The sequence below is a fragment of the Phocoena sinus genome, chromosome 1, assembly GCF_008692025.1.
Source record: "Phocoena sinus isolate mPhoSin1 chromosome 1, mPhoSin1.pri, whole genome shotgun sequence".
Lineage (NCBI taxonomy): Eukaryota > Metazoa > Chordata > Mammalia > Artiodactyla > Phocoenidae > Phocoena > Phocoena sinus.
The window spans coordinates 161,531-184,286 of NC_045763.1; the positions used below are offsets into that span (position 1 = coordinate 161,531).

General features: G+C 64.6%; 3 protein-coding genes across 19 annotated transcripts in view; 2 read left to right on the plus strand and 1 right to left on the minus strand.

The window, feature by feature from the left end:
- NOC2L (NOC2 like nucleolar associated transcriptional repressor) overlaps positions 1 to 7,162 on the minus strand; it is a 12,608-nt gene extending 5,446 nt beyond the window's left edge. For 2 of the 4 annotated variants that reach the window (XM_032628006.1, XM_032627988.1), the window contains exons 1-11: positions 7,098 to 7,162; positions 6,802 to 6,954; positions 5,449 to 5,623; positions 5,244 to 5,360; positions 4,521 to 4,638; positions 4,344 to 4,434; positions 2,557 to 2,635; positions 2,336 to 2,446; positions 1,868 to 1,981; positions 980 to 1,168; positions 647 to 786 (exon numbers count right to left, since the gene is read on the minus strand). In XM_032628006.1, coding sequence (XP_032483897.1) covers positions 647 to 786; positions 980 to 1,168; positions 1,868 to 1,981; positions 2,336 to 2,446; positions 2,557 to 2,635; positions 4,344 to 4,434; positions 4,521 to 4,638; positions 5,244 to 5,360; positions 5,449 to 5,623; positions 6,802 to 6,954; positions 7,098 to 7,123 — 1,313 coding nt within the window. In that variant the 5' untranslated portion in view covers positions 7,124 to 7,162. Of the gene's footprint in view, positions 1 to 646; positions 787 to 979; positions 1,169 to 1,867; positions 1,982 to 2,335; positions 2,447 to 2,556; positions 2,636 to 4,343; positions 4,435 to 4,520; positions 4,642 to 5,243; positions 5,361 to 5,448; positions 5,624 to 6,801; positions 6,955 to 7,097 lie in introns of all 4 variants that reach the window. The other 2 variants (XM_032627996.1, XM_032627980.1) reach the window with 1 other exon arrangement.
- A 1,421-nt stretch (positions 7,163 to 8,583) lies between these two features.
- On the plus strand, positions 8,584 to 14,777 carry KLHL17 (kelch like family member 17). 9 transcript variants are annotated; one of them, XM_032627933.1, is made up of 13 exons: positions 8,585 to 8,841; positions 9,692 to 9,951; positions 10,039 to 10,160; positions 10,321 to 10,542; positions 11,019 to 11,135; positions 11,316 to 11,529; positions 11,808 to 11,952; positions 12,037 to 12,204; positions 12,624 to 12,712; positions 12,795 to 12,868; positions 13,069 to 13,250; positions 13,589 to 13,696; positions 14,508 to 14,777. In XM_032627933.1, the coding sequence occupies exons 1-13, from the start codon at positions 8,723 to 8,725 to the stop codon at positions 14,740 to 14,742; spliced, it is 2,055 nt and encodes a 684-aa protein (XP_032483824.1). In that variant the 5' UTR covers positions 8,585 to 8,722; the 3' UTR covers positions 14,743 to 14,777. The 9 variants fall into 9 exon arrangements, 8 of the variants coding, with proteins under 8 accessions (XP_032483859.1, XP_032483850.1, XP_032483840.1 ...); XM_032627910.1 differs by having other exon boundaries at positions 11,019 to 11,529; XM_032627916.1 differs by having other exon boundaries at positions 10,321 to 10,475; positions 11,039 to 11,529.
- Positions 14,778 to 15,230: 453 nt separating this feature from the next.
- On the plus strand, positions 15,231 to 22,754 carry PLEKHN1 (pleckstrin homology domain containing N1). 6 transcript variants are annotated; one of them, XM_032628038.1, is made up of 16 exons: positions 15,231 to 15,364; positions 15,464 to 15,563; positions 18,037 to 18,183; positions 18,270 to 18,350; positions 18,473 to 18,545; positions 18,844 to 18,971; positions 19,041 to 19,172; positions 19,283 to 19,363; positions 20,129 to 20,204; positions 20,323 to 20,471; positions 20,596 to 20,733; positions 20,931 to 21,071; positions 21,241 to 21,372; positions 21,494 to 21,765; positions 22,027 to 22,075; positions 22,158 to 22,754. In XM_032628038.1, the coding sequence occupies exons 1-16, from the start codon at positions 15,282 to 15,284 to the stop codon at positions 22,392 to 22,394; spliced, it is 2,019 nt and encodes a 672-aa protein (XP_032483929.1). In that variant the 5' UTR covers positions 15,231 to 15,281; the 3' UTR covers positions 22,395 to 22,754. The 6 variants fall into 6 exon arrangements, with proteins under 6 accessions (XP_032483929.1, XP_032483939.1, XP_032483954.1 ...); XM_032628048.1 differs by having other exon boundaries at positions 19,077 to 19,172; XM_032628063.1 differs by having other exon boundaries at positions 21,556 to 21,765; positions 22,158 to 22,406.
- Positions 22,755 to 22,756: the final 2 nt, after the last annotated feature.

Genomic DNA, 22,756 nt, shown 5'->3' on the forward strand with positions numbered 1-22,756 from the left:
CGGCATGTGGGATCCTCCCGGACTAGGACACGAACCCGTGTCCCCTGCATCGGCAGGCGGACTCTCAACCGCTGCGCCACCAGGGAAGCCCCTCAATTTCATTTTAACACGTGAGACAGCAAAACTGTTCTTTCTTCTCCCTTCAGGAGGACAAGGATGCCCTCTGCTGGCCACATGTGGCTCTGCCTGTCTCTGCCCCCGCAGACCAGCACGATATTCATAGGCAAACCAACCCCAACCATGCCTCGTCACTCCAAACCTGCTCTGTCCAAGACGTCCAGGCAGATAACCCCAAATGCCTTCAAACTGCACACAGTCCCCTCTACCTCGCGTCCCCAGAATGCGCGTGTGTGAGGCGTCCTGGACTAAGGTACCAGGTCACAGGCAACCAAGAGGCCCAGCTGACAACGATTCTGGGATACTGGGGACAAGGCCACCGACAGCCTCAGCCCAGACCTTCCTCAGGTGCTGCCAAGTCACAGACACCACACCTGGAGGCCCCAGCTGCCAGGGGCACTGGCCAGACCCTCTGTGAACAATCCCGACCCTACCCTGACCTCCAGGACAGCCTCCTGTAACCTTCTCCCTGTGTAGCCCCGGCCCCACCTCCTTCGGCCCTCGGGGCAACCCCCCAGCCCCGACTCACTTGATGCAACCGATGACAACCTGGGCCAGGGGGTAGATCAAGGGCTGCAGAGCTTCACTGGGGCAGACGGTGCTGAGGGCGCGGCCCCACAGGTGGAGGCAGTGGACAAACTGCCAGCTGTACACAGACTGGCGCGTCTCCTGGGCAGAGCGCAGTGCTCCCGGTCAGCCCCACTCAGGTGAAAGGGTCCCCTGCACCTGCGCCACAGCCCCACCAGCAAGGACCCTGGTGCCCGCCGCCAAGGGGCTGAGCTGCCTCTTGCGGGAGGCCCGGCCCCCCCCCCCCCCCCCCCCGCAGTGGGTCAGGCCCCGCCCCCACCCCCACCCCGCCCACCTTCTTGCGAGTGGTCATGGCATTGCGCAGGTGGATGGCAAGCTGGCGGATGTAGAGGAATGCGTGCTGGTAGGCGACGCCCGCGTCCAGGGCCAGCAGCTCTGTCAGAGACCGCTGCATGAAGTTGACGAAGGGCAGGGTGCTGGGGGAGGTGAACCTGCAGTTCCTCACGTACGTGATGTACATTTGCTGCCGGAAACACCTTAGTCAGAGCCACCTCTGAGCTCCCAGGGCCCCGTGCCCCCACCACCCAGCTCCAAGCCCCCTGCAGACACCCGGGCCTTTCCCTCAGAGCTGGCCTCAGCAGGAACCACGGCCCAGCCACGCGTGCCGCAGACCCCCCACCCCCGTCGCACGGCCCTGCTTCTCAAGGCCCCACTGCTGCTCAGCCCACCGGCCCCAGGCAGAGTCTGCAGTGCCGAGGGGAAGGGTCTTACGGGGAGGCCTAGACACCCAGGAAGGAGGGAGCATGAAAAACCGTGCGCAAGGGCAAGGGCCGTGGACGGACCAGAAGGGAAGGAGGCAGAGAAGCCCCAGCTGCCCGCCAGGCTGATACAGGGGGCTTCTAGAGGGTTCTGTGCAGGGCAGGCCACCCCAGGCTTAGAGCCAGCCAGCAGGGTTCCCGTCCTTCTCCACGTCTGATGTCCTCGTCCACTGAGGGGAGAGCTGTGCAGGCCATCATTCCATGTGGAGCCCCAGGGGGACCAACGGCTCCTGTCCCCATGCCGTCCCGTCCCCCACTTCTCTTGGAGAAAGCCATGACGAGGACCTGGGTCTGCCCAGGGTCACAGCACCCGCAAGAAACACCGACCACAAAGGCAGCCTGCCCAACCCTCAGGTCAAGACTTTCAACCCAGACCCTAACAGAAGAGCCAGGGGCACCGCTACCTTGAGGACGGGGCTCAGGAAGACGTCCTTCTTGTGCCGGCAGACCTTGACGAGCACCAGGAAGGCCAGCACGCGCAGTGTCTCCTCACCCGTGCCCCACAGGACCACCATCCTCTGTGGAGGCGAGTTGTCACCGCCTGCCCCGGGCGCCCCCCGCCAAGCCCGGCCAGAGACAGCCCTTCCCACAGCGCCCCCCCGGGGAACTCCCCGAGTTAGGGCTCAATCGGGGAGGAGCGAAACCAAAGCACGTCACCCCTCCTGAAGGTCGTACGGTGAAAACTGACCTCTGCTGTCCAGCGCATGTATGCACGTGGGTGCCAGAAAGCTGCCCCCAGCCCCCCAGGGGAGCCCGTCCTCGCGTGACTGGGCTGCGCTGCCTCGAGTGTGCCCCCAAGACAGAACCCCACGGGGTGGCACAGATGGCCCCTGCACTCCAGCCGGCAGCTGGGCTGCCCTGAGGCCACACACCTTGAGCAGCATACGGCACTGCTTGGGGAAGGTCAGGTAGTAGGGCACGGAGCTGCTGACGTGCTGGAGGACGGCCGCCGCTACTGTCGTCTCTGCCACACAGGCCACCAGCTGGGGGAGCAGGAGAGGTCAGCGAGGCCCGGGATACGAGGAAGGATTGGACCGGTGGGTGCAGCCAGGACCCCGTGTGACCCGGCAGGCCCCGCCCCCCAGGACTGCACCTGTATGACGGAGCTCAGGTAAGCCTTGATGTCTAGCCGGAGCTTCCCCCACAGCGGGCTGCTGGATGGCTGCCGCACCCTGCAGGGAGACCGCACCCTCCAGCTCAGACACGAGGCCACAAGGAGGGCACCAGGAGGCAGGGGTGTGCCCCAAGCCACGTCCCATGCAGGACACACACAGTGTCCAGGATGCAAGGGCACATGGGCCCTGTGGTGAGACACCCCGCCCCCCATCTTTCCCATGAGTTCAGGGACCTTTCCAGCTGGATAGACGCGAGAGACACGCCAGGACTCTCTCAAGGATGGCCCACGGCTACGCCTAAGGAGGGGTACCACCAAGCCCCAAGCCCCCCACAGGCCACCCCACCTGGCCAGAGGGCTGACCATCCTTCCTGTCTGAGCCCAGGGCCAGCCACTTCCCCCAGAGCCCCCAGACAGACCCCTGGCCTCCAGCTCCCCACACCTCTCAGGCACCCACTCTACAGTCCCAGGTCTGACCCAGGCATCGCCAACCAGCACAACAAGCTGTCTTCCTTTGGGCCACATAGTTTTTGTCGTTGTTGTTAGCCTTATGGCTTATGGGACCTCAGTTCCCCGACCAGGGATTGAATCCGGGCCACGGCAGTGAAAGCACCGAATCCTAACCACTGGACCACCGGGGAACTCCCTGGGCCACATACGCTTTACAGAGACCAAACCACTTATACTTTAATTTCAGCAGCAGTGACTGATGCCTAGGAAGTTTCTCAAAAGCATCAGCTCTCAACACTTGCAGAACTCAGCACGTTAAGTGCCTGTTAACTCTGCTAACGTGTGCAAAGGAAGCAAGTACAGGGGCCCCTGATGGCCTCCCCACGGGCTGAGGCCAGCTGCTGGGCACCTGGAGCCACGACCCAGGCGGCGCTGCCGCTTCCTCCCAAGCCCGCTGTCCTCCATGGTGACCGCTCTCCCCACTGCAGCGGCCCCCACGGAAGCCCGCACCCAGCCAACGCCAGCACCACTGAGCGCTACCTCTTTGCTGCCCACTCACTCACTGCCTGTGGCCCTACACTCTCGCCAGCAGCCAGCTGCCCTGCCCCCTCAGGCGGCCACCCCCACATGGCCGCATCAGTCCAGCCAGCCCCGACCATGCCCCCAGGCCCAGGTACTCCCATCCCCGAGTCCCGGCCTCTTCCTCCTCCCCCGCCAGGTGGTCCCGGCGGACCTCTCCCTGGAGCTTCCTTCTCCCTCTGAGCAGCGTCGGGGTGAGTGTGACCCTCCAAGCCTTTCCTGCCTCCAGGTCACGTGGCCGCAGGCTCCTGTGATCCCCAGTGGAGCCCACAAGCTGCCAAATGCCGGCTGCTGCTCTGCCCCCTCCGGAAACCTTCCAGGGCCTTCTCCGCTCAACTGACCTCTCACACGGAAGTCAAGGTCCTCGAGCCAGCACGGATGGGGCCCCTGCCTAGACACACACACTCGCACCAGCCAAAGAGCAAGGAGAGCAAACGAGACTTGACTTGTCCAAAGTGAAAAGACAGAATCCTGACCAGGAAAGACGGGGGAGCAAAGCCAAGCACACACTCTGTGGCCCTTGAGGAATTCTGGGCAGGAAGGAGGAAGGACAGGGCTACCCCCACAGGGCCCTGAGTGTCCAGCCTCTCCCAAGAGTCCTACAAAGAGCCTGGCTCTGTCCTCCACATCCCTCTGTGCCAGCTGGGTCTAGAGGGGGCCCCTAGGTCCCAGAGCCCCTGCCTTCCCCAGTGCAGGGCCCGGACCATGCCTCCCCATGCCATCCTCCTCCCTCTTACCTGCTACTGTCCTTCGGGGCTTTTCTAAACAGCAGCTCCTGGAGACAGCCAAAGAGATCTCTGATGCAGAAAGTGACCAGAGCGTTGAACACTGCAACGAGGGGACCAGAGATGCCACTCTCAGGACAGAAAATGGAACACAGAGACTGTATCCCTGGTCCCCTCACCCCAGCTCACCAGCACTGTCCGTGACCTGGAATTTGCTGGTCTCAGTGCCTTCCTGTTCTCCTTGGGTGGTAGCCACGGCTGCTCGAAACGCCTGCACAACTTCGTGGAACAGCTTTGGAGTAAGGTGCTGCTAAAAGGGCAGAAGGACCCAGAATGTTGGAGGAGCAGTCAGCTGTGCTTGGCAAAGCGAGAGGCAGCTACCTGGGGCTCCAGGAACCTGCTCTATGAGAGGAAGGCATCCTCGGCCACATCCTCAGACCAAGAGCAGAGATGGGAGCAGCGTTACGGAGCCACGTGCAAGGAACAGAAAGAGTCCAGAACCCTCCTGGAAGGGCCATGAGGGAGGGGCGGAGGAGCCTGGATCTAAACAACGGCTAGCTCCAAGTGGTATCTGGAGTCCTCCCTTTCCGCAGAAACCACTGCAAGGCCCTCAGAACGGCCCTGGCTCCACCAGCGAGCAAAGGCACAGAGACTATGTCCTGCCCACAGTGGACTTCAGAGAGCCCTGGAGAAAAACAGAGAGGAAAGGAGAAGGCAGAGGCCCTAGTCTCTGAATGAAGGAGAGAATGCAGTCCTGAGCCCTCCTAGCATGCAGGGAAAACTGCGAGATTCTCTCGTGCTGAACGGGATCAGAGTGGGCTCCTCCCACCTGCACTGCCCCAGGTAAGTGAAAGAAAGCAGGGGGGCAGGAGCTGGGGCGGGGTCGGCGGCCCAGCCCAGGCCACTTCTCACCTTCGCTGCCTGCGTCCATCTCTCAACCATGGCGAGCGTCACAGAGGCAGAGCCCCTCCTCCTCCCCATAGGCCCTCTGGGGGCCCCGTCCTCCTCATCTTCCTCCTCGCTCACCTCCTGCACCAGACACAGAGGGCCCCACCGGACCAGATGCAGAGGCCACAAACACGCCCCCGCCCCCACCCAGCTGTGCACAGGCTCTCACCTCCAGCGCGTCCGGCAGGGAGTGGAGCTGCTCCTCCTCGCCCTCAGAGCTGTCCGAATCACTAAAGTTCAGCAGGCTCTGGTCATTCTCCTGCAGGAACTCGTAGAACTCAGGGTCTTTGTCCTTCAGTCGAGAGAGCTGGTCCTTGTGCTCAGACGCACGGCCCTTACGACGGCTGAGAAGGTGGGGGTCATCAAGTCTGACCGGCTGGCACAGCCAAGGCCAAGGGGGGAGGGGGGATCAGGCTTCCTGTCCTCCTCAGAGAACCTGAGGCTTTCTGCTCCCTCCACGGCAGCTGCCAACAACCAAGGCAGGGAGCTTTCCAGAGAGTAAGTTTTCAGCAGATCTCTCTCTCCCCCAAACTCCGGACTCACACGTCCAGCAGCCTCTGCACACGTGTTTCAAACCCAAGGCGTGTTTCAAAGCAACCCTGAACTTGCAGCTTCCCCCGAACTTACTCTGCCCACACGCTGCTCTACCTCAGCTGTCGCTAACTCCCCCTTTCCAGGTACTCACGTGAAAGGTAAACCCTGTCTCTCACACCCAGGACGCACTCTGCCACGAGATCTCATCATCAATACTTCCAAAAGTCTCACGACTCCTCTCAAACCAGCATCATCTCTCAATTCACTCGTCCACTCCAGCCCCTTACAACCTGCTCTCAGCACAGCAACCGGAGGGACCCTCCTGTTACATGTCACGCGACGTCACTTCACTATTCAAAACCCTAGGCTAATTTCCAACTGTACTGAGACGCCATATAATCAGTCTACAAGATCCAGCCCCATCACCGTCTCTCCAGCTTCACCTCCTACTACTCTCCTCGCATTCCTGCCACAGCCATGCTGAACTCTGCGTAAGGCTCACACCCAACTCAGGACCTTTGCTGTTCCTGCTGCCTGAAACACCCAGATATTCTTCCCCTACTGCTGCCATTTACTCCCTCAGGTTTCATAAAACGGCCTTATCCACTCCACCTAACGCTGCCGCAGAAGCTCCCACCTATGCTCCCTAGTCCTCCAGCTCCTTCTGCTTTTCCTTCCTGTCTGCAGCACTTATTTCTTCCACCGCCCTACACGCTGTGGTTTATCCAAGGCCGAGTAAGCTCTCCTAGACCAAAAAAGAATACTATTCTCCAGCGTTTCCCAACACCGGGATGACTTGGCACAGAGCAGTCACTCCGTAAATACCGGACGGAAGAATAAACAAGCCGAAAGGTCTGGGGGAGAGATCAGAGGTCCCTAGGCCTCAGTCCTGAGGCCCCAGGAGTGGTCAGCACCCTTCTGGTGGGGCGGGCCAGGACGGTTAAGTGGGTTCTGCTTACACACGGCCCATAGAAGACGCTCCACTCACCTGGCCAAGGGACTCCCACCTGGCCCATCCGGGCTCCGGGCCGCTCCGCGTGCCGCCCGCGTCTCCGCCTCTGGGGCTCCTTCGGGTTCCGAGTCGGACTCGGAATCAAAGCCCGAGGCCAGGAACTCGTCCACCGTCAGCTCCGCCAGGCGCCTGCGGGCCATGCCGTGGGAGTCATGACTCCCCGCCAGCCCGGTGTGCCCCAGCCCGGCCGCCCCAGGAACACAGAGAGGTGCAAGAGGAGCCTCTCTGGATGCAAGCGCCCGCCGGGAGGCCTGATCGGAGCCTGAACTCACCGCTTGCGGGTCCACGCTGCCGCCATAACTGCAAGCCCGTAGCGTGCGCTCCACTTCCGGCCCCAGCAGGCCTTGCGCCAGGCGCACTTCCGGCAGGCAACCCCGCCCCCGGCCCCGCCCCGCCGCGCCCCGCCAGGTGGCTTTAAGGTTCTCCAACCTTGGCTGCGGCGGCATCCAGGCGGGAGGGCGCGTTCAGCTCTCTTTTTGGACGGGAGGCGCTCGGCCTCCCAGGGTGGCACGCGGGATGAAAGCTCCCTGCGCAGGCCTGGTTCAGTCACGGCTCCCGCTCGTTTCCGCTGAGGGACAGTCTGCGGAGCTCCAGCACCTGGCAGGACTGCGTAGGGCGGAATCCCGCCATTCCGCTCACAAATCTGTGACGTTTACCAAAAAAGGCACTAATAACGACACCGACCTGGGGGAGGGCCGGGCCGGGTCACCGTCGCCCAGCCCAGCCCACAGCCCTCCCCCCACCGCCCCCTCCATGGGTTCCGTGAACACGTGCCTGTGAGGATGTCAATGCATTGACCACGGAAAAATTGCATGGGGGGAAACGTGTCAGAGAGGACTTCTATACAAAGAGCTCTTAGAAATCAATAATAAAAAGCCAACAATCTTTAGTAGAAAAAACAGACGAAAATAGAAATGGTGATGCTATAGATGGGCTGTTTGCGAATTGATAAATGGCACTCTGATGAGGATCAGAACGATGAGAGCCGTTTCCACCTCACTGGACAGCCCCACAGCACCTGCGCTGGGGGAGCCAGAGGGGTCAGACAGCGGACAGACCCGAGCACTGTTACTGAAACCAGGTTGGCCAAATCTCCCTGAAAGAGAATGGCTGATATTTCAGTCCCTCGAGTCCTCTACTGGGAATTCAGCTACGAACACATCTGCCTAAGTACCCAGGCCGGCCCGGGCGGGGACAGCCACTTTTGCCCTGCCCTATCTGTGGAACAGCCTGCAGGTGCAAAGGCCCGGAGGCTGGAAGGTTGCCTTGGGGAAGGAAGGAGGTGGGGAAGCCAACCTATGCCCTCCCCTCCCCCCACTCGTCCTAATGGCGGAGGTCCGCGGGCCTGGACAGCCAGATCCCAAGACAGGGGACCCCACAGCGCCCAGGGCGTGCACCCCACCCCCTCTCCCGCTCTGCAGCCAGCGTCCAGATCAAGGCCAGACGGCAAAGTGGCCTGCGTGGGGTTGGAGAGAGGAGGGCAGACGCGGACCCCGGCTGGCTCAGGTCCCAGGGGCATCACGTGGGGCCATTCGGCCCCCCAGGAGATGCGGGGCCCCGAAAGGGGCGAGGGGTGCTTCTTGAACGAGTTGAGGCGGGCGGAAGGTCCAGGAGGTTTCTTGGGGATAGGCGGCGGGCGGGGCCCGGGGGGCTTCCTGGAGGAGGAGGCGGGCGGAGCGCCGAAACATTGGGAGGATTCGCGCGCTACGCGGCGACCCCGAAACCTCGGGGGAGCGCGGGAGGCGGAGCGGGCGGCGCCGAGAAACAGCGGCTGCGGGCAAGCGGCGGGAGCGAGGAACGCAGAGCCTGCCGCCACCGCCGAGCAGCCCTCCAGCCGTCCGGCGTCCGCTTGTCCGTGCGTCCTCCGCGGATCGGCGGCGGGCCGGCGGCCGAACCCATGCAGCCGCGCAGCGAGCGCCCGGCCGGCAGGACGCAAAGTCCAGAGCACGGCAGCCCGGGGCCCGCGCCCGAGGCGCCGCCGCCGCCGCCGCCGCCGCCGCCGCCGCAGCCGGCAGCGTGAGTGGGCCGGGGGCCTGGGGACCGTGACTGGCCAGGGCCGAGGAGGAGGGGGCAAGGAGGGAGGGAGGGAGGGGCGCGCCGACCCTGGCAGGCTGCCGGGAGGGGGCGACCTCGTGCCCCGCAGGCTTAGCCCTACCGCGGAGGGTCCAGGTCCCCTGCGTCACCCGCGCACACATTCGGCGCGGGGCAGGGCGTCCCGAGGAGTCTGCTCCCGAAGGCTTTGTCCCCTCCCGCCGCCCTTGAATTCCGGCTGCGCCGTTCAAAGACTCGGGCGGCCTGTCTGAATGATGGGGGGGGGTTGGCGGTCAAGAGAGGTCACACTTGCTGGTCGGTGTAGGGGTCTGCTTCAGAGCCACCGGTCAGTACGGACCGGTTTCACTTCGTGCGCTTCCCTCATGACCTGCCCGTGCCGAGGACACCGGACTCTGATGGGGGCTCAGGAAGGGCTGCCAGCGATGGACAGAGAGCCTAATCCCGAGGAGGGTCTAGAGAGCCGGGTTCTTCACGAAGGCCCCCGGGCAGAGGGAAGTGTGGTGCTTGAGCAGGGGTCGCGGCAGAGGAAGATGTACAGGTTCAATGATGGACCGGGGTCTGCCGTGGGATCCGACCTCACTCTGGTAGCAGGTTGGAGCAGAGTCTAGTTGGGCTCCCTGGATGCGAGGGAGCAGAGTGCGGTAGCGCCTGGAGAGCAGGGGAGGTCCCGAGGGGAGTGGGTCCTTGATGGAAACCTGGTTCGGGCTGCTGGGGGTGGGCGGCCTCCTGGGGGCCCAGGCCCTGCCCAGGGTCTCAGGGGTGGGTGAGCAGCTCCCTGCAGAGCACACCGTGACCAGGCACTGCCCACCTACAGCCCCGAGGCAGAGCGTGCCCGGCCCCGGCAGGCCCGGCCCACGGGCCCCATGGAGGGTGCAGTGCAGCTGCTGAGCCGCGAGGGCCACACCGTATCCCACAACTCCAAGCGGCACTACCACGATGCCTTCGTGGCCATGAGCCGCATGCGGCAGCGCGGCCTTCTGTGTGACATCGTCTTGCACGTGGCTGCTAAGGAGATCCGGGCACACAAGGTGGTGCTGGCCTCCTGCAGCCCCTACTTCCACGCCATGTTCACAAGCAAGTACTGCCTCATCGGGTTCGGGCACTTGGGGGACTCTGCAGCTCTCCCAGGGTGGGGACCAGCCTGACCTGCTGTCCCCACAGATGAGATGAGTGAGAGCCGTCAGACGCATGTGACGCTGCACGATATCGACCCTCAGGCCTTGGACCAGCTGGTGCAGTTTGCGTACACGGCCGAGATCGTGGTGGGGGAGGGCAACGTACAGGTGAGGCCGCCTCACCTCTCACGTCCTGTACCGCTACCGTGCTTGGGCCTCCGCTCTCCCCACGCCCCCAGCATCCCCTGCACCGCTGCCTCCCCTTCAGTGCTCATGTCCATTTCTCTGTCCCTGCTCCCCTGGCCCTCTCTCCCATCTTGCCCCGTAGACTCTGCTCCCGGCCGCCAGCCTTCTGCAGCTGAACGGGGTCCGTGACGCCTGCTGCAAGTTCCTGCTGAGTCAGCTCGACCCCTCCAACTGCCTGGGCATCCGGGGCTTCGCCGACACACACGCGTGCAGTGACCTGCTCAAGGCGGCACACAGGTACGTGCTGCAGCACTTCGTGGACGTGGCCAAGACTGAGGAGTTCATGCTGTTGCCGCTGAAGCAGGTAACGTGGCAGCTGGAGCACAGCCTGGACCTTGACTCGGACCCCGACCCTGACCCAATCGCCAGACCCCGGTGCCAGCCTTGGCCCCCGGCCCCCGTCATCTGGGCCCATAAGACCTGGTCCTTTGCTCCTTAGTCTTTATCTCCAGTCTCTGAGTGACGTTCCAACCCCGCCACCCATCCCCTGGGAACCCCCCACCCCCATTTTCTAACCCCACACAAGCCCTCACCATTGATACCTGACACTCTCCTGTCCTGATTACACACCTGCCCACGGTCTCCCGTGCCTGGTTCCGTACTCCCAGGACTGCTCTGGAGCTAGGCCCCTGGGAACTGGGTCTGTGACTCCTGACCCTGCTCGGCCCTTCCTCATAGGAACACTGGGCCCCCTTGGACTCTCCCTCCCAGGCACCTTCAGGGCTCCATGGGTCCCCAGGCCCCTCCCCAGATCTCAGGTCTGAGGGTCCCCACCCCCAGGTGCTGGAACTGGTTTCTAGCGACAGCCTGAACGTGCCTTCAGAGGAGGACGTCTACCGTGCCGTCCTGAGTTGGGTCAAGCACGACGTGGATACCCGGAGGCAGCACGTTCCTCGGGTGAGGCCAGGCGCTGGGGGGCCTGCGGCGCGTGGGAGGGGATGCAGTGACCGAGGATCAGGCGTGCCTGGGCCCTTCTGTGTCCAGAGGTCCCACAGGGGTGATGCAAGCATGTGTCTTGAGGAGGGTCTAGGACACACGAGCAGGCCTGACCATAGCAGGCGTGCTACCACACCCCAGCTGATGAAGTGTGTACGCCTGCCCCTGCTGAGCCGGGACTTCCTGCTGGGCCACGTGGACGCCGAGAGCCTGGTGCGGCACCACCCAGACTGCAAGGACCTACTCATTGAGGCCCTCAAGTTCCACCTGCTGCCCGAGCAGAGGGGCGTCCTGGGCAGCAGCCGCACCCGGCCCCGGCGCTGTGAGGGCGCTGGCCCTGTGCTCTTCGCTGTGGGTACGCCCACCCGTCCCGTCCCGTCCGGTCCCCCATCCCTGCCCTACGCCCCGTGTCCCTACCCACAAGCCCAGCACAAGCCCCCCCACCCCGTGCCGTGGCCACCCTGCGCTCACCCCACACCTGCTCTTCCATCCACCGCGGTGTGACCTGCTCACCAGTCACTGGCCCCACTTGCCCTTGGAGCCTCCAGGCCCTCAGCCTCGGGCTGTGCTAGAGCCTCCTAGCCCACTGCGTCCCTGGCCCCTTGTCCTGCCCCGTCACCTCCCCCTGCCTAGGTGGTGGGAGCCTGTTCGCCATCCACGGCGACTGTGAAGCGTACGACACACGCGCCGACCGCTGGCATGTGGTGGCCTCGATGTCCGCGCGCCGGGCCCGGGTGGGCGTGGCGGCAGTCGGGAACCGGCTGTATGCCGTGGGCGGGTAAGAGTGGGGGCTGGGCTCGGGTCAGGGGCTTGGCATGTGCCCACTGGGCCAACCCTGACCGGCAGCAAACCCCTCCCCTAGTTACGATGGGACTTCAGACCTGGCCACCGTAGAGTCCTACGACCCTGTGACCAACACCTGGCAGCCTGAGGTGTCCATGGGCACGAGGCGCAGCTGCCTGGGTGTGGCTGCCCTGCACGGGCTCCTGTATGCAGCCGGTGGCTACGACGGGGCCTCTTGCCTCAACAGGTAGTGGCTGGGGTCAGGGCTGGGTGGCCTTTCAGGGTTGGCTTAGCAGGTGTGGCTGCATCAGGACCGCAGAGGTCCTGCCTGAGGGGAACCAAGGGGGACCCTGCCTGAGTCAGGTCACCAGGGTCCCCTGTGCCTCTTCATCTGGGCTAGCCCAGTGGCCCCTTCTTTCCTCTCTGGCATCCTTCCCACCAGACCAGGGGCTGGGCCCAGGTGGACATTCGCCCAGCATTATCCAGGTAGCCTGTGGCCTGTGTCCACCCAGTAGGCCCTGCTTCCTGCTCCAGTGGGACTCTGGGGTCAGCCTCCGTGACTGCCTAGCACAGAATTTTAGTCATTCCTCGGGGGAGGGCAGGTCGTGGGGCCGGGACTGCCTTTCTGCCACTGCTCAAGGTCAGCGGCCGTCCTGGTGTCTACAGTGCCGAGCGCTACGACCCCCTGACGGGAACATGGACGTCGATCGCCGCCATGAGCACCCGGAGGCGATATGTGCGCGTGGCCATGCTCGGTGGGTGACTGCTTCGCATAGCTCCCACGCCAGGGACCCCCGCACACGGCAGGTGCACCATGGGTGTGTTGACTCTCTGCAGATGGGAACCTGTATGCCGTGGGCGGTTATGACAGCTCGTCACACCTGGCCACCGTGGAGAAGTATGAGCCCCAGGTGCGAAACACCCCAATCACACATTCCCCTTCCCCAGAGCTACTTTGGGCCATCACTCTCTGGCCACCCCCATCCCCCGGAGGGTCATCCCTTTACATCCACCCTGTCCCACAGACACCCCACCCTGGACTAGAGTCCTGCACGTGGAGACGGAGGGAGGCTGGTAGTGGGTCTGCCCCCAGCCCGTCCCTCCACCGCAGGTGAGCTCCTGGACGCCCGTGGCCTCCATGCTGAGCCGGCGCAGCTCCGCGGGTGTGGCGGTGCTGGAGGGGGCCCTCTACGTGGCTGGTGGCAATGACGGCACCAGCTGCCTCAACTCTGTGGAGAGATACAGCCCCAAGGCGGGTGCCTGGGAGAGTGTGGCGCCCATGAACATCCGAAGGTGTGCTGGCCCCCACACCTGTCACCACCACAGCGGTCTGCACCCCCGACCCCGACAGATGTGTCCCAGGCTCTCACCCCTGCGCGGCGTGTGCCCCCACCTCCTTCCCAGGTCTCTCCCTCCAGGGCCCCGCCCCCACTGCTCCAAGGCTCCGCCCCCATCATGCCAAGGCCCCGCCTCACCGGCTCATTTCCCCCTCCCATCCGTCCCGCCCCCAGGCTACCTCCCAAGGCCCCGCCCCCTGAGGCTCCTCAGGTGGCTACCGCCCCAGACCCGGCCCTGCGCCCTCCTCACCCCCAGCCTGGCCCCTTACCTCTCCCTGTCCGCCCTGCCGGCAGGAGCACACACGACCTGGTGTCCATGGATGGCTGGCTGTACGCCGTAGGGGGCAACGATGGCAGTTCCAGCCTCAACTCCATTGAGAAGTACAACCCGAGGACCAACAAGTGGGTGGCCGCGTCCTGCATGTTCACGCGGCGCAGCAGCGTGGGCGTGGCCGTGCTCGAGCTGCTCAACTTCCCGCCGCCCTCTTCGCCCACGCTGTCCGTGTCGTCCACCAGCCTCTGACCCGTGGTGCGGCTGCGCAGAGACCCGCCCGCGGCCTCCCACGTGCCTTAAGCCCCCTGGGCCCAGCGCCTGCCTCCCCTGCGCGTGGGGCGGGGCTCGGCCCCCACCAGGAACGTCCGGGGCCGTCTGTCCAGTCTCCGCGCGTCTAGGCCGCGGCTTTCCGTGTTCCTTCCTCAGTGTTTGTTTGTGTGCCGTTTATTTATTCACTCGTTTATTTATTGATTGGTGGTGAGCAGGCTGCAGCTGCCGGTCTCTCCGTTTACTTTTAAAGTGTCCTGTCTCTGGGACCAAGCTGCCCTCCCGGGTGTCCTCCCGCCGTGCTGCGGGCACTGGGGAGCGACAGGGTGGACACTGGCGTTGCCCGTGGGTAAGGGGCCAACTTGGGCTCTCTAGACCTGGAGGGACCGAGGAGTGATGCAATGCAGTTATGGGGGGGGACTTTCTGAGCAGGTGCAGACCCCCAGCCTGAGCTTTGCACACCTCCTTGCCTCGCCCAGCCAGGCACACTCCCGGCGGGGGCGGGCACGAATCGGGCTTCCTTCCCGCGGCTGTGGTGTCATTTCTGGATCCTGCACTGAGCTGGGCACATGTGCACCGCAGGCCGCGTACAGCAATATGAGCCCCTTGAACAATAAACACGTTTCCTGGGCTCTGCGGGCCTGTGGCTGAGTGTCCATCTCTGTCTTTCAGGGTCCCGTCTGGGGTGACCAGGAGGGCCCGGGGTGGCTACGCGGCTGGGCCGAGATGCTGTGTTGGCACCTGGGGGCTTGGAGGCCGCACCATCACATCCAGGGGCAGGGCTGTGGTGGCCAGTGTGTTGACTCCTGGCTATGCGTGGCGTTCCCCCTCACCATGGCTGTCCCAGGCGCACCTGGGAGGGTCATGGCCTCCCTCCTGGATTCTGGTTAAGCCTTGGGGACCCTGACCTTGATCTGGGGTGAGGATTGGACTGAGGCAAGAGAAGAGGCTGCGGGAGGGTCCTGGCTTCCCCTGACCCAGTTGCAAATTCCTGCTTCAACAGCTGAGAGTGAGCACACAGCCCCCTGCAGTCACTGGTGACTCAGCAGCAGGCATTTCGGTGGAAACAGGATGTGTGCTCACACGGTGGGGAGGTCTGGGAGGGGATGCCCAGGCTCACGGAGCTCCAGTTCTAGGCACCCCCAGTCTGGCCTGTGGGCCCCCTCCTATACAGACTGGGGGCTCTTCACTGGGCGGTGAGAGGGGGGCAGCCTTCCCCTCCCCGCGCTGGCTGGCGTGTGTGGAGGACCCCGGGCAGGGAACTGAAAGGCTCAGCTCAGCCTCAGGTGGGACCAGGTCCCTCCCAGAAAGGCTCCGCCTCCCCGGCCCTTGGGTACAGGGCAGGCCGCCCCAGAGCCCCGCCCCAGGAGGTGGGGCAGGAGGCTCGGGACAGAGGGACCCAGACCTGTCGACCTGCTCTACTTGGGCCGGCCGCCACCGCTGCCCATGGGGAACAGCCACTGTGTCCCTCAGGCCCCTAGGAGGCTCCGAGCCTCCTTTTCCAGAAAGCCCTCGCTGAAGGGAAATAGGTGAGGCGGGGCAGGGTACAGCTGTGGCCGCTCGGTCACAGGATCTCCCGCAATCTGCCTCGGGGGCCAGGCTGTGAGCACCCCTTCCCTTGTTCCCAGAGAGGACGGCGCCCGGAAGCTGGTCGGCCTGTTTGGCACCGAGGCCAGTCCGGATGGGGACACCACTGACGACAAGATCTTCCGCTTCATCCCTGGAACGGTGAGCAGCCGGTCAGTGAGCCCTGGCTCGAGGGGGCGTGGCAGTGGTGGTCTGCCTGTGACCGCGCGTGTGTGTCCTGCCTGTGCTGGGCCTGGGGTCTTCCCCGTCGGACCAGAGGAGTCAAGTCCACGGCACAGGCAGGAAGTAGGTGCAGCCCTGCCCTGGGAAGCTCATCGGCCGAAAGTCTGAGCAGAGTGAAACTGAGGCCCGGCCCTGAGTCAGCGGGGGCGGTGGGGCGGGGCCTCCACGCCTCGCCACGCGCCAGCCCTGCCTGGGGGCCCTGGTGTCCGCCCCCCGCCCCGGGCCCGGGCCCGGGCCCAGGAGAGCGTGTCTGGGCACGTTGGAGCTGGACGAGCGCGCGTGTCTTGGCTGCTGCCGTGTGGGCACAGGCGTCAGGCTGGTGACAGGGCCGTGAACCGCCACGCCCCCCCATCACTCCGAGAGTTAGGGGCTTCGGGTGCACAGTGAGCCGGCCTCCCCCCTACCCTCGGCCCCGGTTTCTGCAAGGGGTGTCCCTTCAGTGTCCACTGCTGCCTCATCCCACAGCAGCAGCCCCTGCGCCCCGCCCCCAGGCCCTGCCACAGGGACATGGCTCCCAAGCGCATGGCAGGCCACCCCGAGCTGAACGCCACCCCTAAGCCCCTGCCCAGTTGGCCGAGGGGGAGAGACACCCGCCCTTTAACCCAGCATGGCAAGGGGCGGGGCAAGGCTCTGCTGTGTGCAGAGGCCCTGGGGTGTGAGGGAAGTGACCCCCCAGGTCCTTGCCCCAGACACAGCTGCCCTGCGCCCCTCGGTCCTCACAACAGCTGGTGTGGGCTCCCGAGCCAGCTTCCCAAGTGTCCCAGCCGGGCTGTCCCCTCTCCTCCTCCCTGGGGTGTCCTGGGCTCCCTGTGGCCAAGTGCTGGCTTCAGAGACCAGGCTGCCTCAGAGAAGTGGACAGAGCACTTCCGACAAGTCCCAGGCGGCATCCCTCTGTGTGGCCGCATCTCAGACCTCAGCTCCCTCTGTCCAGGCTCCGCCTGGGCCGGGACGTGGCAGCTGGAGAGGGGACCCGGCTTGCTGAACCTCTGGGAGTGGGGCCGGGGGAGGAGCCAGCGCTCCACGAGCCCTGCCCGGGTGTGGGTTCTACACCCACACGAGAGCCTGCCCAGCCACGGCCCCAGGGCTGAGCCCAGGCCACAGGCCCAGCTGCGTGGCCCTTCCTGCGCCGTGGCCTGTTTTTCATGGGTCCCATCCGGCATCATTCCCCGCACTGGGTGTGGGTGCAGGAGGCCCCACCCAAAAGCAGGGACGCCAGCAAGCTGTGAGTCTGTCTGTTCACATTCCTGGGCTTGCCCAAGGGGTGCCTCAGCTTGGTCAGGGCACAGCAGCCCCTGCCAGGTCCCCAGCACACCCTGATCCCAGACCTCAGCCCCTCCAGCCCCAGTTCGGTGCCCGTCCCGGTCTGACTCCATTCTGACAGTCAAGCCCCTGTTTATAGAGGATTCTCTGTGTGCCAGGGTCAGCTGTTGGTGGGCACTCACCCTCCCTGTCTTCAGCAGACAGACAGGGAGCCCCCAGCACACTCCAGGCCCGTCCTAGGCCCTGGCCCAGCAACGGGCCCCATTCTCGTACCATTCTCACCCCATGACCGAGCCAGGTGATAAAACAAAGAAGTAAAAGACAGAGTAAGCCAGACGTGGCCAGCGCTGAGCAGAAACGTACAGGAGGACCAATGCGCGGGGGTCAGTGAGGCTAGAATGTTGGAAGGGCACCCGGACAGGGGCTCACAGAGAAGGGGGTCTGAGCCAGGCTCTGGATGGGGTGAGAAGGGGCTGGGCTGAGTGGTCCGAGCTGAGTGGTCCAGGCAGAGGGGGCAGCAAGGCCAAGGTCCTGAGACGGGCACGTGCCTGATGTGAGGGGAGAGGACCCCTTGGTCATTGTCAGGACCTTGGCCTCCGCTGAGAGGGAGATTGGGGGCGTGTGGCAGTGTGCTGGTGGCTTGAAATGGGCTGTGACGGGAGTACTTACACCAGGGAAATTGGCAAATACTACAAATCAGCCCCCCTCTTTCTTGGTAGAACCAAGTTTTAAAATGTTAGTAGCCAACCCTGAGGTGTGGGAGGGATTCGAGCATCGTCTCACCTGGACACCTGAGAACCCTTCTGACCAACAAGTCTTGGGAGGTTGAATAACCAAAATAAGGGAACACGGTTGGGAAATAGCGAAGCTAAGGTTGTATCTGCGTTGAATTGAAACCTCGATGACTCCAAGACTAGAGCACAGAGTTCTGTGACCAGCACGGAGGCTGTGTGTGTGTGTGTGTGTGTGTGTGCTGCGTTGCTTGCATGTGAAGAGGCTGTGAGTGTGGACAGGGTTCTGTACACACGTGTGATGCTGCGTGCGCCTTCTTAACCTGTGTATTGTAAGACTGGGGGCCAGGGCTGCTGGCCGCTGGTCAGGCCCCCTCGCCTGAGCTCTGCCCCCACCCCAGAGCATCCCGAGCCTGGAGAGCCAGCAAGAAAACCTGGAGCAGCCTTTCCTGAGTGTGTTCAAGGCAGGGCAGCGGAGGGCGCCCGTGAGGAGCCTGGGCACAGTTGTGCACTACACCAAGGTCCAGCTGCGTTTCCAGCACAGCCAGGTGGGGGCCGGGCCGGGAGGGGCATGCTTGAGGGCCGCCCCGGGGCCTGTCCCCAGCCCTCAGACCCTGGCCCCACTCTCCCCCAGGACATCAGCGACTGCTACCTGGAGCTCTTCCCCTCCCACCTCTACTTCCAGGCCCATGGTTCCGAAGGACTCACTTTCCAGGTGAGGGGACATGGGCAGCAGAGGAGCTGGGGGAGAGGGAGAGAGCAGCCCCTTGGGGGGCACGCGGCCCAGTCGTGCTGGGCCCAGTTCCCCAGCCCTTCCCTCCCGCTGTGCACGGGCAGGGGCTGTTACCGCTGATGGAGCTGAGTGTCTGCCCGCTCGAGGGATCCAGAGAACATGCCTTCCAGATCACAGGTGCGCAGGGGCACGGGGGTGCTGCCTGTGCTGACCTGGCCCCCAGGAGGGCGAGAGCACTAAGGCTGCTCAGTGAACCTGGCCGTCGACCGGCCCCAGGACCTGGGCGGGGCTCGGAGCATGTTGAGGGGTCCTGGCCTTTCCTCCGATGGGCACACATGCGTCTGCCGGGCTGGGGTGGAGGGCAGTGGGTCGGGGGCCTCCAGAGCTGTGCGTGTGGTCATCAGTGGCTCCCCCCAACCCTTGAGGAGACTTTCTTGTGGCCGCTGGCCTAGCCTACTCTGCCCCTCTCCCGCAGGCCCGCTGCCCGCCCCCCTTCTTGTGCTCTGCCCCAGCCAGGCCGAGCTGGACCGCTGGCTCTACCACCTGGAGAAGCAGATAGCCCTCGTGGGAGGGGTGCCGCGCCGCCACCCGGCACCGCCGCAGGTCAGTGCTGGGAACCCCACGCCCCTTTCCATCCCCACTCTCCTCCTGCCCTTGAACCCCCTCTACCAGGGCCCTCCTGAGAACGAGCTCCCCTGGACTCTGCAGCACAGGCTGACCCCGCTGCGGACGGCATCAGGGCTCCAGGTGGTGGGCACCGCCATCTGCGCCTCAAGGGTCAAGCTGCAGCATCTGCCCTCACAGGTGGGTGGGGGGCGCAGAGGTGGAGGAGGCGGGGGAGGGGCGCAGGCGGCAGGTGGGGGCCCTGGGTGTGTGCCGGTGGAGCCCCTACTCTGCCCTGCGGCCCCTCACAGGAGCAGTGGGACCGGCTCCTGGTCCTGTACCCGACCTCCCTGGCCATATTCTCCGAAGAAGCAGATGGGCTTTGCTTTAAGGTGGGTCCCTCCCCACTGTGGACCCGCCCCAGGGACGCACCCTCTGCGTGGGGGTGGGAGGGGGCAGCAGCTCAGGAGGAACCTGTATTTCGGGGCCTGTTGGGACAGATAGCACTGGCCCCACCCACCCAGCCTGCTGCCCTGGTCAGTCTGATCTTAGCCTGACGTGGGCGAGGAAGGTGGGTGCCCTGCCTCAGCGTCCCGTGTCATCCTAGAGGGTCCTCAGGCACCAGCAGACCCATCACCTGGGTGGGTGGCGTGGGGGCCCCTGGTGCCCCTAAGAGGGGCCTAGACCTCTGAGCGGCATCTTCCTGGTGCCTGAGGCTTATGTGTGCGTGTGTGCACGTCGGGCCCGGGCGTGGGTGTGAAGGTCCTTCGGGGCCAGAGCGAGCGTCATGTGCATCAGGGTACTACATTCTACTCTGGGGGTGATCGTGGCTTTCAGTCACTGAGAAACACACAGGGGGCTTCCTCGTAATCCCTTCCCACCCACCCCCATCTTAGCGGGTGGCCCAGGGGACCAGTCCCCGACCAGTCCTGTGTTGGCCATTGGCTGGCGAAGGCCCCACCTGGAGACCGGGGGTGAAGGCACCCCCCAAGGACAGACGGGGAGTGCCTGGCCTCCCACGGGGTGTCGGCCTTGGACCTGCCTTGCCCTCTGCCCGGCGTCCGAGTGCCCACCCAGCTCGGGAGGACAAGACGGGGCAGTGGGCACAAGGGTTGCTCCCCCTAACTAAGGCCTCGTCCCCCCTGGGTGCCCCGCAGGGGGAGCTCCCGCTCAGCGCCATCCACATCAACCTGAACGAGACGGAGAAACAGATCCGCTCTTTCCTGATCGAAGGTGGGCAGAGGCCAGGCCTGGGAGAGAGGGTGTGAGCCTAGCGCGCACCCAGCTCTGCAGCGGGGCTTTGCAGGGGGCACCCGGCCTGCCAGGCCCCCTCACGGCATCTGTGTGCCAGGCCGTCTCATCAACACCATCCGTGTGGTGTGTGCCAGCTACGAGGATTATGGCCACTGGCTGCTCTGCCTGCAGTCGGCCTGCCGCGAGGACAGGACCTCGTCACTGCCCGGCCCCGAGAGCTTCCCGGGGCTGCGGGCGCCCCCACAGGTGAGGAGTCAGCAGGGGAGGTGCCGCTGGGCAGCGGTGAAACAGGAGGGTGGGCCTGGGCCCGGGGCGGTGGGGGGAGGGGCCCTGCCATCTGGCTCACCCTTACCCACCGCCGGCTGCCCAGGCTGTGGGCAGTGGCCGAGGCTCACTGTCCTCTGGCGGACGGACCAGCTGGGACTCGGGGTGCCCAGCACCCACCTCCAGCCACACCAGCCACTCCACGCCTGAGTCCACCGGAGGCTACCCTGCCCGGCCCGCACCAGTGAGTATCTGGGGGGGGAACGGGCAGAGGAAGGGGGCGGGGGACACTGCGGCGAGTTTGTGTTGGGGACCCCACTGCAAGTAGGGCCCTAGTTCCTCAGGGGAGGGGACTCAGACCGGAGGGGCTCTGTGTAGCCTCAGAGGGGTATGTGGGAGAGGGCTCTGGGGAACATTCTGGAAGGTCCTTGGTCCCCACAGGAGCAAGCCAGCCCTGGCTGCCCCAGCGTCGGTGGGCACAAGGCAAAGCTGAGACGGGCCGGCAGCAACCGATCACCCAGGAGCAAGGCCCAGGGCGAGGGGCCCGGTCCAGCCACCCCACTGCACCTGGACCTGACCAAGGTGGGCCCAGCACGCTGACCCCGGCTCCAGGCATGGCTCTCCCTCCCGCCCTCCATCTCCCCGGCCTCCTCGGTCCTGGAGCCACCCAGAGGCTTCTTGCACAGAGAAGGGAGGGCTTGGACGCTTCCAGCTCCAGCGGTTCTGTCTGTTCTGTCTCTCTTGCCTGTAGTTGAGGCTGGAGGATGGCCCTGAGGCCCCAGACCATTCTCTGGAGACACCGCACTCCCCGCTCTACGCTGACCCCTACACACCACCTGCCACTTCCCACCGCAGGGTCACAGACATCCAGGACCTGGACAAGGTCAGTTCCCTGCTGGGTGACAGAAAGAGCTGGACGTGGCCACAGCCTGAGGTTGAGAGGGTGCCTGAAGCCTGAGATCTGCTCAGGCTGCCACGGGAAGCTAAGGGGGTTTTTGGGGCAGGGGCCCCTCAGCTGCACGGAGGTCCCAGCCCAGGGCCTCAGTCACCAACGCTCTCCTGACAGTTCCTCAGTGCGATGCAGAGCTCAGTCGGACCTGAGCCCTCGAGCCCATTCCCCTTTGGCCCCGTGTCCGTGCCTGTCTCTGACCCCAGCTCTGGATTCTCCGGCCCCCACTTGCTCTCCGAGAAGGGAGTCCCGCAGGCCCGAGCCTCTCAGCGGCATCGCGGCTCCATCAAGGGCCGGGGGTCCCGGCCCCCAGGCTCCCCTCAGCTTGTGAGTAGCAGCCCCCACCCCGGGCAAGGGGTTCTGCAGCGGGGGGTGGAGAGGAGACCGCATGGGGCCTCCTGGGACCCTGAGGGAGCAGGAGAGACGGAAATGGGGGAAGGGAGGATGGGCGGAGACCAAGGACGGGAGCAGCGGCAGGAAGGGGGTGGGGGCAAGAGGAAAGGTGGGGGTGGGGTCCGGCAGGTCCCTGAGCTGGCCACCAAGCCGATCTGAGGGCCCATCCCTCAGACTTGTCGTTGGGGTCCCCAGGTCTCTCCTGCGAGGGAAGTTGCGCCCGAACCCCCGCCACCTCCCCCAGGTGAGTGAGGGCCCTGCCTCTTCCTGGGAAAGCTCTGGGTGTTGCTTCCTGAAAGCGCATGCATCTCTGCCCTCCCCACCAGACGGCCGCCCCCCAAGGAGCTCCAACAGTGTCTGGGACAAAGCTCTGTCACCTTCCCACCAGCGGTGGCCTCGAGGAGCAGCTGAGGCTGAAGGCGGGCTCGTCCAGTGGATCTGATGGCCACCAGGAGGCTGCTTCTCGGGACCACCTGCCTGCATTGACCCTGCAGGAGGGGCTGAAGCAGGACCTGGGGCTTTTTAGTGGGGCCACAGGCACCCAGTATCGAGTCAGGGTCTGACCCCAGCAGGTGGAGGGGGCCTCCAGAACCCTGAGTTACCCTGGGCTCTTGAGGGGTCAGGAGGGCCTCATCCTCAGGACACCTTGGCCAAGGTGACTGGACGCCCAGAGGGGCCAAACCTCGGCCCGCCTCTCAGGGAAGGAATGAGGGAGGGGACTCGGGGTAGGGGCTTCACCTGGGAGAGGGGGGGATGGCACAGGTGTAAAGGTCAGAGGGCTGAGAAGGTCAGTTAGCGAGTCAGAGTATGTGAGGCCAGAGGGCACAGGGTCTGAGACATCACAAGCAGGAGGCAGGAAGGTGGCCTGGGCGCATGTGAGCGTGAAGGTCGGGAGAAACCGGCAAGAGACTAAACAAGAAAGAAA